General features: G+C 40.9%; 2 protein-coding genes across 6 annotated transcripts in view; one reads left to right on the top strand and one right to left on the bottom strand.

Moving 5' to 3' along the window:
* The window catches only part of RBM12B (RNA binding motif protein 12B), a 30801-nt gene extending 22629 nt beyond the window's left edge, over positions 1-8172 (bottom strand). For 2 of the 5 annotated variants that reach the window (XR_008575680.1, XR_008575679.1), the window contains exon 1: positions 7942-8172. Coding sequence is in view for 3 of the 5 variants with exons in the window: in XM_054814872.1 (XP_054670847.1) it covers positions 1994-4093 (2100 nt within the window). In the remaining 2 variants the exon portion in view is untranslated. Of the gene's footprint in view, positions 1-68; positions 4122-4843; positions 4890-5015 lie in introns of those variants that run through there. The other 3 variants (XM_054814872.1, XM_054814871.1, XM_054814873.1) reach the window with 3 other exon arrangements.
* A 1435-nt stretch (positions 8173-9607) lies between these two features.
* The window catches only part of TMEM67 (transmembrane protein 67), a 33305-nt gene continuing 26275 nt past the window's right edge, over positions 9608-16637 (top strand). Inside the window, exons 1-7 of the mRNA XM_054817760.1 lie at positions 9608-9804; positions 11868-11956; positions 12958-13051; positions 14025-14124; positions 14584-14653; positions 14832-14906; positions 16173-16235. Of these exons, the coding sequence (XP_054673735.1) occupies positions 9615-9804; positions 11868-11956; positions 12958-13051; positions 14025-14124; positions 14584-14653; positions 14832-14906; positions 16173-16235 (681 nt within the window). The 5' untranslated portion in view covers positions 9608-9614. The remainder of the gene's footprint in view (positions 9805-11867; positions 11957-12957; positions 13052-14024; positions 14125-14583; positions 14654-14831; positions 14907-16172; positions 16236-16637) is intronic.

Genomic DNA, 16637 nt, shown 5'->3' with positions numbered 1-16637 from the left:
ATAGGCAAGAATTAGTAGTAAAGATGATGTTAGCGTACAAAAATAATCAGGAAGTTTTCAACAGCACGATTAGGTCAGAGAAGTTTATTTTGAGGATTCTCATAACACATCTTTTTTTTCCCTGCAACGTCTTCTGGCTCCTTGATCTCTTTTATAGCAGCTATGAAATAAAAGCACCAATTTGTTGGGTTTTATTTTAATTCCATTTCAATTCAGAGGAGGATTCAGAACAGTACACTTCTGAAGCTAAATCCTACCTGGCACCAAAAATAGTATGTAGGCACTCACAATTTGAATATCTGGCCACATTTAAGTTTCTTTGCTCAGAGGAATCTACATGTACAGGCTTGGCATTATCACTCAAAATGCTTTTTTCCCCTACCGCTTCAAACAGAGGATAAATAATATGCAGAAGAAATAAAGCTACACTAGCCTTTTAAAAATCACAGAACAGAAAAAAAGTCTTATTTTTGTTTGCTTCTATTTAAAAGAGTTTACATGGAGTTTAATAATGGTGATGACTTTACATAAACAAAGTAATTAAGGTCTGACCACCAGTGAGTGTTCAGTCACTGGAATAGGCTGCGGAGTCTCTATCCTTAGAGCTATTAAAAATGCAACAGAGAAGGCGCTGAATAACCTGTTCTAGCTGATGCTGCTTTGAGAAAAGGGGTTGGACTAGAGACGCCCAGGTCCCTTCCAACTTCAACTACTCTATGAATCCATGATGTTTTCATATTGCCTGAGCAACAGTTAAAACACATTTTTATCACCAAGTTGCAACAATTCTTTAGTACTCCTAGTACTATTTTGTGCAGTTGCAATGTCACCAAAGTCCTAATCCACATAACCAAAGTTTCCTACTAAGCCTGAATTTTGAAGATGCGGTTCTTCCTCAAACAGGCTAGCTTTTATTTCTTCCTAAAATTTAAATATGCTGATACCAAACCAATCAAAGCATTTTAAATACTGACATAAGCATTTATTTTCTTACATAAGAAAATAACATAGCTGGTTGTCAGCTTGGTTGCCAGTGACAGATGTTAGTTAAAACTAATCAGAGATTGACCTGGAATGCATCCAGACATCATTAGCAAGTTAATAATTATATTACAAACGTGTAGATAAAACAAAGGCCACTCCAAAAGCTCAGGCTGAAGTCAGAATTCTTGATCCAATTCAAACATTCATTTTCTGCCTAGAGGTACTACAGTGAGTGAGAAGAACAAGAAGGCCTATCCAAATGATTAATACAGGTTTTGCAGTCTTTGTAAACTACCTATTCATTGCTGTGTTGACAAACTGTAATAGTTCACTCTTTCTGGAGGAAGCAGCCAGCATCACTCTCACCAAGACCCATGTATGAGATCATTAACTATACAAGTTTTAAATATAAGACACACATTTAATGGCAATTTCTTTTTTATTTAAAAAAAGTTGCAAAGCCAGCTAATGTGAACAGGAAGCTCTTTTTTTTTTTCCTTTTAATACGAATGCCTGCAACCACATGAAACCAAACCTGAACAGTTTACACAAGAAAAAAGTATTTTTTTAATTTTATTAAGCTAACCTCAGTAAGAAGTGTTATTTACTAATGCAGGTAGCACTGAAGTTCTTCTATTCGAACAGTTTGTGTGGTCAATCAACCAGCATTTACATTTTTATTTGCTGCCAAGTCATGGGACATGGAATTAAAGCAAACTAAAAAAAAACCCAAAAGATTACAACTCCATGCCTTTATACCTTGATGTAAGACATTCAATGTCCTCCAGAATTTCTGGGCTCTTCTCTGCCACAAGAAGTAGGCACAATACAGTTCTCATATCTTAACCATACAGATACTTCAACCAAGAGCTAAACAACTGAACTAGATATTATTTACAACCGTTGATGGAAACTGTTTCTTCTGCATCTTCCAGTAATTAAAAAAGTTAAAATAACCGTCAATACTGTCAAATCTAGAATGTTTTATTCTAGACCATCTTTTCCTCCTTTACAGCAAGCTCAACTTAACCTTCCGTGGACCAATTGGCCTATCATTCAGTTCATTAATAGCAGCCATAGCTTCCTCATAGTTTGTCATAGCAACGATGGCATCACCCGAAGGTAATCCTTGTTCATTGTACTGTACAGAAACTGACTCTGGTATCACTCTGTAGCCATAGAAAAAATCCAGAATCTCATTAGGAGTAGCTTTAAAAGGTAAATTTTTCAATCGAATAGGAACAACACGTTCAGAACCACCACTGAAATTTTGATCCGGCATAAATCTTCCTTCAGGAAAACTTCCCATTTTATTATTCCCAAACTCCATTCTGCCAAAAGGTTCACTGTCACCACCAAAATCCATGAGGGGTGGTGGACCTCTAAAATCCTTAGGAGGGCACATGAAGTCCTCAGGGGGGTGCCTAAATTCAGAAGGATGCCTGAAGTTCCCAGGGGGACCAAATGAATGCATGGGTGGCCCTTGTGGTGGCCCAGACGGTGAACCAACTGGACGGGAAAGGTCACCTCTGTCATACGGATGTGAATGACCCTGCATTTCATTTGGTGCAGACAACGGTATGGTTACACCAAACTTCTGCATCTGCTCTTCAGATATAAGTCTTATTAATACCTCTGTTCCCAAGAATCTTCGACGATTTAAATTTTCTGCTTTCATGGCTTGTTCTTCAGATTTAAACTTCACTAATGCTTCTCCCAGCCCAACTCCTTTGTCATCATAGAGCAAGTAAATATCATCTTCATCAATATCAAATCTCGCAAAGAACTTTCGCACTTCAATTTTTGACACATCAAATGGAAAATTCCTTACATAAACACACATCTTAGGGCCGGAATGACCTTCCCGATAATTTTTTTCTGGTATGGCCTGTCCAGGATGATCTCTGTCCTGTGATCTTTTCCTCTCACAAGAATCAATTATTTTCAACATTGACTTTCTCGAAATTGGAAAAATGTAAACAGGACGATTGAGAAGAACCTTTCTATGACATTCCAAAGCAGCCTGATAATCTCTCTCACTCCTTAACATCACAAAGGCATCTCTAGTCCTCCTCTGATGCTTATCCATTAGAAACTTGATTTGTTTGCTACATATATCCAGATCAGGGAAAAAAGCTCTCAAATCTCTCTTCTCCAGATTAGTAGATAGATTTCTTAAGTGTATGTAATATTCCTGGCTAGGAGGTGAACGAGAACGTGTTCTTTGTCTCCTTGGTGATCTTGAATGAGAATGCTTCCGTGAATGCATGTAGCCTGAACTTCTTGGAGAACGGTCTTCACACAAAGAGCGATCAATTTCATTTGGCATGTCTACCCTTCCACCATATTCAATCCACCGTTCCTCTGTAGATGGGCATATTTCTATAAACCTCTGACCCATGTATTGTCTATGACGTTTAAGTCCTTCTAAGGCATCACCAGGTGTAGCAAATTTTACCAAGCAATTACCATTGTTTAAACCATTGCGATGCTTTATCAGAATCACTCCATCCACATGTATCCCAGAAAGGAAAGCACGTACTTCATCTTCTGTTGCAGAGTAAGGTATACCACGTAGAAATAAGTAAAGATCATCTGGATTAAATGGATGAGAATCCTTTCTTGACTGATAGCTTGATTTAGGCATACCTATATCACCATGTCTTGTGCCATTGGTATGGAAACCCGCCTCCAGATGATTTGGTGGACGGTAACCAAGTTTACTTATTCCTTTTGGAAAAGCTGTGACTAAATGTGGAACATCTCCAACACCTGATGCACCAGAACCATTAGTACCTGTTCTTCTAGAGACAGACATAGTTTCTCGTCCCCCACGGTCAAATCGTTTCCGGCTCATTTCTATGGTATTCTGCATTTCTGCCTTGCTGCTGAGAAAGAGCTCTATGCGTGAGTCCTTGATAAACCGTCCTGAACAGCTCATGGCACGCCGTGCATCTTCATCTGTTGCAAATATAATAAAAGCCTCCCCAATCTCTCCTCCAATAATATGCACACCTCCATCAGGAATATTCAATCCCAAGAAGAAACGACGAATATCTGCAGGACCCGCAACAACAGGAAGCCCCTGTAAACGGATGACTACAGCCATGCTGAGCTCAACCCACAGCAAAAATCACCTGCAGACAAAAAGGTACACATGATAGCACGTCTTTAGTACTCAAGCTATTACAGTATCTTAACACTTAAGAAGCTAGAGCCTTTTTAATGAATGTCCTTGTCTCAATCAAGAGAGAAGGTATCAAAACACCCACAAGTTCACAAGAACAAGATTAAAACAAGATTCACTGAAAGTTGATTAGTCAGAACAATTAGCTACTCCACCAGCACACGTGCACAAGTCTATCAATATTCCCTAAGGGCAACAAAATCCACCTAAGTCACTCCTCACCATCCATGATACCTAAAAAAAACACCTGAAGTCTTTCACAGCATAGTTACTGTATGCCAGAGACCTCTGCCCAGTCCTAAGGAACAAAAAAAATCCTGTTTACTTTTGAACAGGACACTTGTGATCGTAACACAGAAAATACTAGATGATAAAAGGAGAAAGGAAAAAGGATAACTACATCACTGGAAAATGAAGTAATTCACCAACACTGATGGCTTTACTGCTTTGACAAGTTGCTCTACCCAGTGATCAGTTCTGTTCAATAACGTTATGTTTTCTCAGCGTTCAATCTCTCGTTCATGTCTCTTTCGTGTAGTCAGAGTATTAACTGCAGCAGCCACATGCACTCAGGAGAGCATATCCTAGTTCCCAGCCACAAGTCTGTGAGAAAAAAAGGCCGTGTATGATCCTGTCACAATACTCAGAAGTGTTAAGCTTTTGGCAGCTTACCTGTTTCTGCTTTGAAGACCTGATAAATTCTGTAAAATCAACTTAACTGTGGAAAGAAAACGAAACATAATTAATGGCTGATATCTGTACTTTGCTTCACACACTGTGCTACACTGCTGCAGCTCATCCATAGCAGTGGCTAATACTAAAGCCAAGTATGTAATGAACCCACAATTTGGGATACTATGAAGAACTCCTTCCACGTTCCAAGATGCTATGCACTGCATCTTTGTGTTTCCATTTTAGAAGCAAAAGAAATTCAAAATTTAAGGTGACTTCTGGAAATGATGAAAACACGATGAGATTACTTGGTCATCAATTGTGCCATACTGAACTGTTGAAATGAAACAGACTGACAGTATATCGAGGGAAAAACTCTGAATTCAATTCTTTTGAGTCCTTGAAAGATGCGTAAGTCCACCTCAAGATTACAGGATGTGTCCGTTCTTCCGAAATCCACCTGCTTTCAAAGTTCACAACAAGAGTATGCTACTCACCAGTCCAGCACTGCACCTAATGTACACAGTGAAGACGATTAAATGAAAGAGCAAAAAATATCCAACAAAGAGAAACTTCAGGGAGTACTTCAATTTACAATGCAAATTTCAATATCTTCCCTATATGTTTACTGCCTTTCAAACAACTAGAATCACTTTAATACACTGACTTAAACATACCCTGATTTTCAACATTATCTAACATCACACAACAGTACTTTCGGAACAAACACAAGCTTCTGTAGCAAATGACTATATCCCTTTTAAAAAATAACACAAAACAGGAGCCCAATGCTCCAATGACAAGTGTTTAAGAATATCCCTTGTTCAAACCCGCTGCTCAATAACAAACATAAAGCACTAGATCCTGATTCCAAGTTATTTATTGATAACAGTAACTATCACTCCACCTGAACTTAGCAAAGCAGGAGCAAAGCCCAACTTCTGTAACTAATGGATTGTACATCACTTCTAAATCAGCACTTCATAAACACAACAAACTGAAAACAACTGCCTATTTAGTAACTTCACTAACGATCATCTGTTCTTTGTGTTTTTGTGGTGGGTTGACCCCGGCCAGCAGCCAAGCACCCACACAGCTGATCATTCCCTCCATCCCCACCAGCGAGATGGCGAAGAAAATAGGAAGAACAAAGTCAAGAAAACTTGTGGGTCAAGATAAAGACAGTTTAATCAGTGAAGAGAAAAAAGTGAAACAAAGGAAATCACTCACAACCTCCCACAAGCTGAGTGATGTCCAGCCTGCCTCTGAATAACAACCACCTTCAAAGCCAATAAAAAAATCCCCCCAAAAAACCCAAAACAATCAAAACAAAACCTTCTTCTTCCTCTACCTCAGTTTGGTTCCTGAGCATGATGTTACATGGCATGGAATATCCCTTTGGTCAGTTGGGGTCAGCTGTCCCGGCTGTGTCCCCTCCCAGCTTCCTGCCAACTCCCAGTGTACTTGTTGGAGTGGCAGAGTGGGGAAAAAAGAGAAAGCCTTCACACTGTGCAAGCACTGTTCAGCCACAGCCAAAACACTGATGTCTTGTCAACACTCTTTTAGCCACAAAACCAAAACACAGCACTGTATGGGCTGCTATGAAGAACGTTAAACTCCATCCCAGCCAGACCCAGCACACGTTATACCGTATCTTCTCAACAGATGTGTCGGCAATGCCAAAAAGCAAGGAGAATTCAAGGGCAGAATTTTCTTATAGGACCTTCGTGTCTTGAAAAATGAAATCCGCTGCCCTGCTACTTCATGATGTATTTAATCTGTAGTAGTTCTGAATTTCACAACTCTGCATTCTTATCCCAATTTTTAAACAGCATTCAGAACAGATCTCCTCAGTATTTCTTCGGTGATAAACGGCAAGTTCTCCACGATGTACCACGGATACAACATACAACCTTCAGTGGTGAAAACTAGACAGTGACTCCAGATCATAATGTGGTATTTGAGGAAGTCCACAAACAGAAATGCAGGTTCAAATAATGAGCTTTTACTGACTGTATATTAAAGCATCAAGCATTGGTAGAAAGCATAGACAAGCCATCCAACAATTTAAAATGAATGACCAAAAGAAATGACTTTTGGGATGAAAGTGCCACACAAAACTAAGACCAATTCATTAACTGAGCAAGGACTTCAGAGAACAAGGATTAGATAATTCTTGGATAATAAATAGACAACTTCATGCCACCAATTTAAAAGCACAGAACTGTGCACAGCATTTTCAAGAAATTTTGTATTTGAACTAACTAAAAAGTAGTACTATAACTATACCTGCACAGTCTCAGCAAATTCCAAATACCATTAAAACATCACTAAAAAAACCTCAACTTGTAAACATTGTAGAAAACTAAGCCTGCACTAGACTAGTATTTTTACCACGACACTGAGATTACATAGTCTGCACGCAGTGAGCATGCAAGCTAGAAGACCACCCACAGAAATACCCCAACTATAAAACCGGACCAATACGAGAATAACCAGTGCATCACAGGACGATTTCTTATTCTAATCTTCTTCAAAATAAGCCTTAACAGTCCAAGTACGCTGTCGCTAATGACAGTTTTCACACCGCTGAAGGGAGATGCGAGTGAGCTACGCGGCCGGCTTGAGCGCGGGGCCGCTTCCGAGCGCTGCGAGCTGGAGAAAGCCCGTGAGGCGCCCCGCCGTCAGCAGCGCCGCCCGAGGGCCGCCCCGCACCGGCCTCTACACCGCTCTGACCACGGACGGCGCAGCACAAGCCCAGGGCCGCGGGATGGGGAACAGGGAATGAGAGGGACGAGGTGAGGGGGAGGCCGCCCCGCGCCAAACGCGCTGCGGCCCGACAGAGGCCGCTTGCGGTCCGACCCCGTGGCGAAGCCCAGCCTCCCCACGGCAGCGGGACAGGGCTGAAGGGAGGCACCGGGAGGGGAAGGGTGATGGGCAGCCAAGCGGCATGAGGAGGCCGCAGCCCAGGGAACGGCCGCGCAGCCGTTCCGCGAGGGTTGGGCTGCCAAGAACCGGCTCACGGCGCGAACCCCGCGCCCTTGATTACACGCGGCGCCCCGGGAAGCTGGGCGCTCTCTCTCACGCCATCCACCCACCGGACACGCCACTAGGGCAGGCTCCGCGCCGAGCCCCGCTCCCCGCAGTTCCCGGCACAGCACCACCAAGATGGCGTCCTCCGTCGCTCCCCCCCGCAACACTCCGAGGAGAGGCTGAACTGCGCCTGCGCGACCCCCTCCCCTTCGCCCCTACGGCTGAACCCGCACGAGTCCTTCCGGCCCTCTCGCGCCGCTCCGCGCGGCGTCGAGCATGACCCTGAGCACGCATGCTCCGAGCGCGCAGCCCCCCCACAACTCCGCTAGGAGGCGGGGCGGAAAATGCCGCTTTCGTAACCCTCGCTTCTACATCTGCGCATGCGTAGGCTCATTCCCGGGTGATGGCAATGCGCACGCGTGCAGCTTTGGCGCGCGAATGGGATCGGTGCTGGCAGGTGTGAGGGAAGCGTTCTGCCGCTAGTGCGCATGCGTCTTCGGCCCGGTGGCCGTCCCTATGGCGTCCGTAGAACATTGGGGTTTATGTAGGGGATAGCGTCACTTAGGTCACCGTTGCTCTGGCGTGTTAAGTGGTGTCTTCAGTCTCCCAATTCCATTAGTCCCAGTGCTTGCCCAGCCGAGGAAGAGGGGCAGGGAGGAAGGCAGGCTCGGTGGGGCCCAGTGCAGACTGTGGGCGCCTGGGGCACCGAGGAGGAGGTTTGTGCGCGCTGCTGCTCTTCCAATGGCTACAGACGCGATTTCTAACCTGGCTCGGGGCTGGGTTTTGGGAGGAAAGGCAGGCACGGGTGTGTGGGGAGAAGGGAAGGAGGCAAGGTGGAAAGGTGTAAGGCCATGTACAGGGAAGGGGAGAGGCAGACTACTTTGGTTGTGCAGGTGAGGCAGTTATTTTATCTTAGTGTTTATCCCGCCTACCTTTCCCTGTCTTTTATGTATTCTCCCCTGTATTTAGGCTTATTCTGTACTTGTCTGCTCCATTCTTGATCGACAAAAAATGTGTATTTATGGTAGATTGACCTAGTAACTCAGCCTTTAAAAACTTGTTGAACCTAGCAGAAGAAATCCAATGAGGAATAAAGCATTTGGTGCGATAAGCATATAGGTTTCCAAGCAGTGCTAATACAGAGAATCATAGTAGTTAAGTAATTAGCACACAGGAGAGGGACAGTGAAGAAAAAATAAAATCCAGGACATTAAAGTTTTGGTAATGTTTGAGGGAATGTGAACAGGAGCATCCTGGCAGGTGAAAAAGGGAAAGGGGTAACTCTGGCTGTCCATCCATCCGTCCATCCCTCTAGGCATTGTGTGTGTTCGCCTCATTACCAGTTTCCTCTCAGGGGGCAATAGCACACACACATTACATTCATACTGTACACTGTGTAACAGTTGCAGAGATGAGGTACCAGAAAGTGCAAACAACACCTCTGTCGTCTCTTGATTGCTTCTCCCCGCTGATCTCATCCAGCTCCATGTTCTAAAACACGCCAAACAGAACCCTCCTGACCTCACTTCGCTGTTTTCAGCTGCTCCATCCCTGCCGCTCCCCGAGTTCCCTGCTCCTCTGTGGCCGACACCCTAAATCCCGCCCCGGGCCTGTGCCCGTCTCGCCCCGCTCGCCTTGCGTCCCCCCGACCGCTTCGCCTCCTGGCACGGCCCCTCGCGCTTGCCGTACGAGAGGCGACTGACCAATGAGGGCGTGCCGCAGGAAGCCGCGGGTAGCCATGGCGACGCCGGGGCGCTGGGCCGCCGCTGCGCTGCTGCTGGCGACGGTGGCGGCGGCGGCGTTGCCGACCGCCCGCGGCTTCTCCCTCCCGCTGCAGCGGCCCACCGACTGCGGCGACGCCCGCTACTTCGACATCTCCCGCCTGGCCTGCGGGCCCTGCGGGGCCCACCAGCGACAGAGCGCCGGCGGTGAGCGACCCGACCCGGCCCTGCCGCGCGGGGGGAGGCGGGGCTGCCCGGGCCCAGGGGCCGTGCGGGGCCGGCGGAGCTCTGGCAGCTCGGCGCAGCTCTGGCAGCTCGGCGCTGAAATCCGCCCCCAGCATCGGGAGATGCAAAATCTGGGCTCGGGTTTTGGCGGTAAAACAGCAATCAGTCCTCAGGGGCAAGTCTGGAAGGGCAGCGGAAAGGGCCAGGATCCCACAAAGACAGCTGTGATACCTGTGTCTGAGAGACATCCCAGAGAAACGTCTGTAGACCTTTTCTTATAATCTTTCTCTCCTCAGGCATCAGCATGGTTATAGGTATTCACAGTAGAATTCCACAGGCCCCTGGATTTCTGTTCTCGAACACTTCCATAACTTGAAACTCTGTCAAAACGTGCATGTCAGGGATGTTAAGTATCTAAGATCATCTGACTGCACACATAATAATCCAAGTGCCATTGTGGGAACTTGGAGCATACACGATGCATCTTTGACAGTACTAAATGAAAAATACAGGTGGTAGTTAGCTTTCTTTAGGAGATAAGATGGTATGATGGTATCCATCTTTTATAAATACACAGTCCAGGAAAAGTGGGAGTTCAGTGTTGTGTGCACAGAAACAAATTCAAGACTAAGACCCAACAACATCTCTCTTCCGAACCGGTAGCTCAGTCAGATGCAGTGATCTGGATGGCTGCGTTCGCAACTGCTGCGTAAAACCTGGTCGCTTCTTCCACCACCATCATGGTATCTTAAAAGAGTAACCCCATAGTCTACTTGCAGAAAAAATGGACTGTAATATTTTTCAGCCCCCCTGATAATATGGGTGTCTAGATCCATAACTCCCTTTTAGGCTTGAATCTTCCTCTAACACAAAGGCTTCAAGGAGAGAAAAATTCCAGGGGAAGGTCAAGGATTTTTTTTTTTTTTCTGCAGCATCTGACTGGAGCAGTGTAGGTAGCTGCCACTCAGTCTGCTGTTTGCATCCCATCTGAATTCCACTTGGGATTGCACAAGTCTGCCCATGCACTCCAGGGCTAGCTCATCACTGTGGATTCTGCTATCAAGCAACATGCCTAAAAATTTAGGTGTCATCACAGTGAATGTCATAAATCAAGTCTCTTCATTGATCCCTATTGGGCTTTTTCTTCTTTATAGTTAAGTATGAATGGTTGATCATTTTGACAAATGTTGTTTCTGTAAAACTTGTCTCATGAGGATGTACTGTAAGGTTATAAAACTTTTTACAGAATTCTGTATATGCCTACCTGCACAGTTCAATAAGCTTAAATGATACTAAATACAGTTTATTAGCCCATAGAATTGATTTTGGTTTGTCATATGTGTTTAAAAAGAGAGAGACACATTCCATGATAGTGAGACTGAAAAACTTTCTGAAAAAAAAAAAAAAAAAAAGGTTTTGAACACAAGCAGATGTGCACTATGCTATGCAATGAAAGTAGTGTTTAATTTCATACTAAATGCTAAGAATTTTCTGTTACTCATTCAAAACCATTCAATATAACACTTGATCCCCATGTACAATTTTAAAATCTTTGAGTTTAAATTAGCTTTACAAATGAGTTATATTTTGAAAAACCTTGCATATAGGCATGTTTTAGTTTTAGGACTGACTTCCTATTCAAAGCATAAAAACTCTATACAAACATAGAATGCTGGTGTTGTAGAGAGGATGGGCTAAGAATGGCACTGTGTCAAGATTTAGAGGAAGAGATTATACTGTTACTAGATCAACTGTTACAGTTTAGTTAAAAAAACCCACAAAAACCAAGCTCTGGGTTCCTGCTCCACCCTGGTATATCAGTCAGCCTAGTAACATTTTCCTAAAACATCTTTCTACAAATTGTAACATCAACATCTTTTAAAAAGCAAGATGATTTTCATGCACATCCAACTCAGACGTTTTACTGGTCTATCTCATAATCTATATTGCTCTCTTGATAACAATAGCAGCGGTTCTTAGTATTCTGTGGGAAAAAAAAAAGTCAGTTTTATATAGATTAAAAGTGCATTTGGGTTTTTTTACAGGTAGTTCATGTGTATGTCAGCCAGGATACAGGATGGTTTCTAGTAGTGGTGGGTCCTCTGTTGTTTGTGAAAAATGCCCAGAAAATACGGTAAGTATTGAATTTTTCATGCTTTTCCATAATAATGATGCTGTTTTAATTTTAAATTTCCTCCTGACTGCAAGTTATTTTTCATTAATTTAAAATTATTTTGCATAATAGTCTTTGCTTGGGAATATTTAAGACCATGCTTATAGGTAATTATTTTTTTTCTTTAGAAGTGTTTATTACTGTTATTTTGCGGGCATTTTTTCATTATAAATTTGACCCCACGGGCAAAGTAAGAGTATTTTAAATGTTTAATTTCCTTCCCCTGCTTTTCTGGTTCATGTTCTGTTATCCTTGCCCAGAGACCACTGTTTTATAGAATGCCAAAGATGCTTTTCAGCTCATAGGTATCTTGATTATTTCTATAAATCCTATTTTTGTAATATTTAGGCTGTATCTTCATAGTCCCTGATACTTTATCTTTTTACTTCAAAATGAGCTGCTGCTATTATGTTACTTTAATTACATATATCTTTGTAGTTTGGTAGTTTGGTAGTTTTAGAACCTTTCTTGAAAAATTAAGCTATAATTTTGGGTCATATTTACAGCGTTGAGCCAGAGGCACCAGGCTTAACCAGCTTTTCCCTGCTACAGTAAATAGAGAAATAATTTTTCTCCAGCAAAAACAACTTTTCAGGCTGAAAACCTTCCTGATACTTTTTTCTTTCCAATAACTATAGAAGAACTCTCAAGAAACCAACCAGCTTAGTTACATAAGTTAGGTGTTTAATGGCTAATGGCTAATGTAGGTAACTTGCCTTTTCTTTTCATCTTCTGCTACATTAGACAAACTTAAGAACACTTTTTTAGTCTATGTCTGCATAGGAATTACTTTTGCCAGATTGTTTAGTCTTTTCTTATCTTTAAAAGCTTCATTAATGTTATCAATGTGGTTGTATCTGAACACATTTTCTACTAAATAGCATCTGGATCAGGCATTCTTCACAGATATTGGGTGATGTCTACATTTTTGAAAATAATAATAGTTTTACATTTTATTTTAGAATGGTGTTACTCAAGATGGGTGGAATTGTATTATTTGCCCTAAAGGCCTAACTGCAGAAGGAAAATGTAAATGCCTCAAGGATGAAATATTAGGTAAGAAATATATACAAGTTATGAGATATCAGTGCTTGGTTTAGATATTTGAATTTACTAAAACATGCTCTTCTGTTAAATAAGAAAGAAATTTTAATATATGTTTCCATATGTAATGTAAAAATTCAACATTCCTCTTGATCTTAAACCTCATTTCCAAAAGACAACAGATAAACCTGTACCGTTGTTCATTGCAATAACAACTGTTATGCAAACATTCAAAAAATGAATATTGGTGTATCGCTTCCTGTAAGATTGTTGGCACTGGGTGGAGGCATTAAAATTGGAATAAAACCAATGTCAATATAGACTAAGAAAAAACAGTGAAATGGTTTGAAGTATATAATGTGTAGGTACTTCGTAGTACAGGAATTATACGTACATGAGTAGGTGGAACAGAATAGCCAGAGCAAGCCAAGCAAACTACTGTGCATTAATGAGTGGATTTTTTCCACATGCAGAAAGAATATTAGTATTGTAATTCTTTTCATTCTCTGTATCTTTTTTTAATAATTGGTCTTGAAAGATTTTGCCAAATTATTTAATTACTGGAAGATGTAGTTTTGAAACTTTGAGTTTGTGACATTTGCATGATTAATTTGAGATTAAAATTAAAAATATTTTGCCCAGTAATTTGTAAGCTTGATGGTTTGAGTTTTAGCTTTGCGGTGAAGCCTTTGTTTGAAATTTGGTTGAGAACAAAGGAACAGCAAAGCTAGACATGAAATATTGCATTTCTCATTAAAAGTAAACTGCATGCACGTAGCTATAAACAATGCACATGTACATATATGAATGCGCATTTATAGTGGATGTTATTTGCAAGTTGTGCTCTTGATTTTTTTTTAAATAAAATCTTTGCATTTATTTTAGATCGGCATAAACACTTTATTTTTTTACACTTTTCTTAACCTGTGTGACATGCTGTGCATCATGCAATTTTATCACAACTGCTTTTTTTTTTTTCACTTAGTGGAAAGAAGTATGGATGGCATTTTGCTTAATGAAGCATTGTGCATACATTGTAATGGCAGTGAGCAAGCATTCTCTGCTCCAGATGTGTCAGGAAATAGGTGAGTATTCTTTGCTTTTTGTGATGATAAATTTGAACGTGTTTAGTTCTTTTTAAATGGAATATTCTTGAGGAACAAGTATTGAGGAACTGTACATTTGGGATGACAGTTTTAAAAGCAGTGAATTGGAAATCCTTAACCCCATATCAAACTCAATATGTTTTGTGTTCATTGAAGTCTTATATGACCAGTGTCGCCTTTGTTTTGCTTCAGTGTGACTAAAAAGTGGGCTTCAGTTCGGACGCAGAAACAGAATTCTTATTTTGATAATTAACGATTTCATTTCTTTTCTACTTCACTGTCAGTAGGAGCAAATCAGTAATGTCTTTTGGATTTCAGTTTGAACTAGTGAAGATGCTGACAGTGTTATCAGGCATACTGTGTAATCAGCCTTCACCAAGTACTAAATCTCATACTTAACTACATTTTCAGTGCATTCTTCATGTTTGTGATCCATAGGTGTGTAAGATGTGAACAAACATTCATCAATGTAAGCAAGTCTTGTGACTGCAGCAGCCCAAACATTTTAGTAAGTAGAAGAATGCTTATTGTCTTGAAGCTCAGAAAAAGAAAAGTTATACCCCTTTGGCTGGTTTGGGTCAGCTGTCCTGGCCATGTCCCCTCCCAGTTTCTTGTGAAAACTCTACCCCAGCCAAAAACCAGGACACAAGTGTATAAATTTCCATTTTTTTAAATTTTTTTTTCAGACTGGAGGATTGTGTTTCAGTGCTAGTGAAGGCTTACCTCCAAAGGGACTTGCAACTGTTCGTTTTGTACAGCTAGTAAGTGTGTTTATTCTAAAACATTTTTCAAGCTATTTAGTTATTTACTTTCAGTAAGTCTTTTAAATTCCGTTCCTGAAAAACAAAGGTGGTGGTTTGTTGTCGATTACAGTGATTGCAAGGTAATTTGCATCAAGATAGAGTGTAGACATGTAGATCAGGCAAGCATTGTTCTAACAGAATATGTTTAAGAAAATTCATGCCCTCTAGGAAACTGAAAAAAAGGGAAGTAATTTAGATGAATTCAGTATCTCAACAAGTAGCACGTGGTCTATTGTATTAATTGTATGTATTTAAAACACACTCTTGAATGTCAAAAACATGCTGAAGAGTCCATGAGGGCCTCTGGGCTTTTTTTTTTCCTTTCTTTCTTTTTTTTTAATATGTAAAATTGGTATTCATATAAAATATTTTAAAGAAGATAGAAGGATTGAAGGGCCATTTTTAGTTGTCAGACGGTTAGAGCTGATAGAAGAAAATGGACACCTATACAATTTGAGATTGTATATGGAATTGTTGAACTCCATGAATTGGCTAATGATTGAAAATATGTTCTATTGAGAAAAATGAAGGTGTTTTATCTAATGATAATAGATAACGATGATATCTAATGATTATTAATTGTGAATTCAGCTTGAAGTTAGGACCATTTTCCAAATAGTTCTGAATTCAGGAAGTGCTATGTGGCTAATAAATGTAGTTTGTTCTTAAATTTATTAATGTTAAAGTCCACTGCTTGAAAAAAAGCAAAAAGCAGTCGTCAGCTTTCCTGATGGCAAATATTGGTCTGGCTTTCTGAAAATGCCATCTTCTAAATATTTTATTGAAAACGTGTCTTTTCAGTTGCTTACAGTATGTACGAAGGCTATGTTTTGTTCAAATATGAGTAGTTATAAAAAGCAGGTTGTGAAATAATTAATTCAGCAAATTTGGTCCCAAGTTAAATTTACCACCTAGTCAATGCTTTACCCTTGAAATTGTTGGTACCTGCCTTGTACGGTAAAGAAAACTCCTTTGTCACAGAATCCATATTCAAAACTAAAATATTTCTGCTTTCGTTCTGTATATTTTGTCTAATTTAGTGAAGTGAAAGAAAGTATTGCATTATGGTTGTGTTTGGAACTGAGCTGGTTTGAGACATCTACAAAAGACAGAAAGCTCTTAGAAAAAATAAGTAGCATCTTTTAGCTGACATAGTTTTCCAGACTGCTATATTATGGATAAATTGTTCTGAACAAAGACAGTGAAGCAGTTCCTTATTTACAGGGTATAACACTGACATCAGCATGGTTTCTGAAAAACCTGCAGTCCTCAGCCTCTGCCTGTTGGGTGAGTTTCATTAATGTTTGCAGTTTGCTTTTTTATGCAGAAGTGATACTCTATAAAAGCATGGTCTTTAATTTTTGGAAGTTAGCTTGCTTATTTTTAAAGAATCTTATTTTGAGATGGCAGTAGATAAGAAAGAAATATATATACAGAATGTTGAGAAAGAATATTGAGTGCTAGTCAATGTTGATGCAAGTTTCCAGGGTTGGCATCTTCACAAGGTGAATGGTGTTAAAGAAAAAATCCTGCAATAGTCAGTAGGTATGTGAACTGTGATTGAGTATATCCAGTAAGGGATCACTCAGCAAATTAACTTCTTACATATTCAATATTGATTGGCAGCTGATCATTACCTCTTACTTAGCTTTCAGTTATTCATTTTGTTTTGTGATGGAGAAGGATAAC

Source organism: Grus americana, chromosome 2 (genome assembly GCF_028858705.1).
Source record: "Grus americana isolate bGruAme1 chromosome 2, bGruAme1.mat, whole genome shotgun sequence".
In the NCBI taxonomy this organism is placed as follows: domain Eukaryota; kingdom Metazoa; phylum Chordata; class Aves; order Gruiformes; family Gruidae; genus Grus; species Grus americana.
This window is presented reverse-complemented; position numbering and strand designations above follow the sequence as displayed.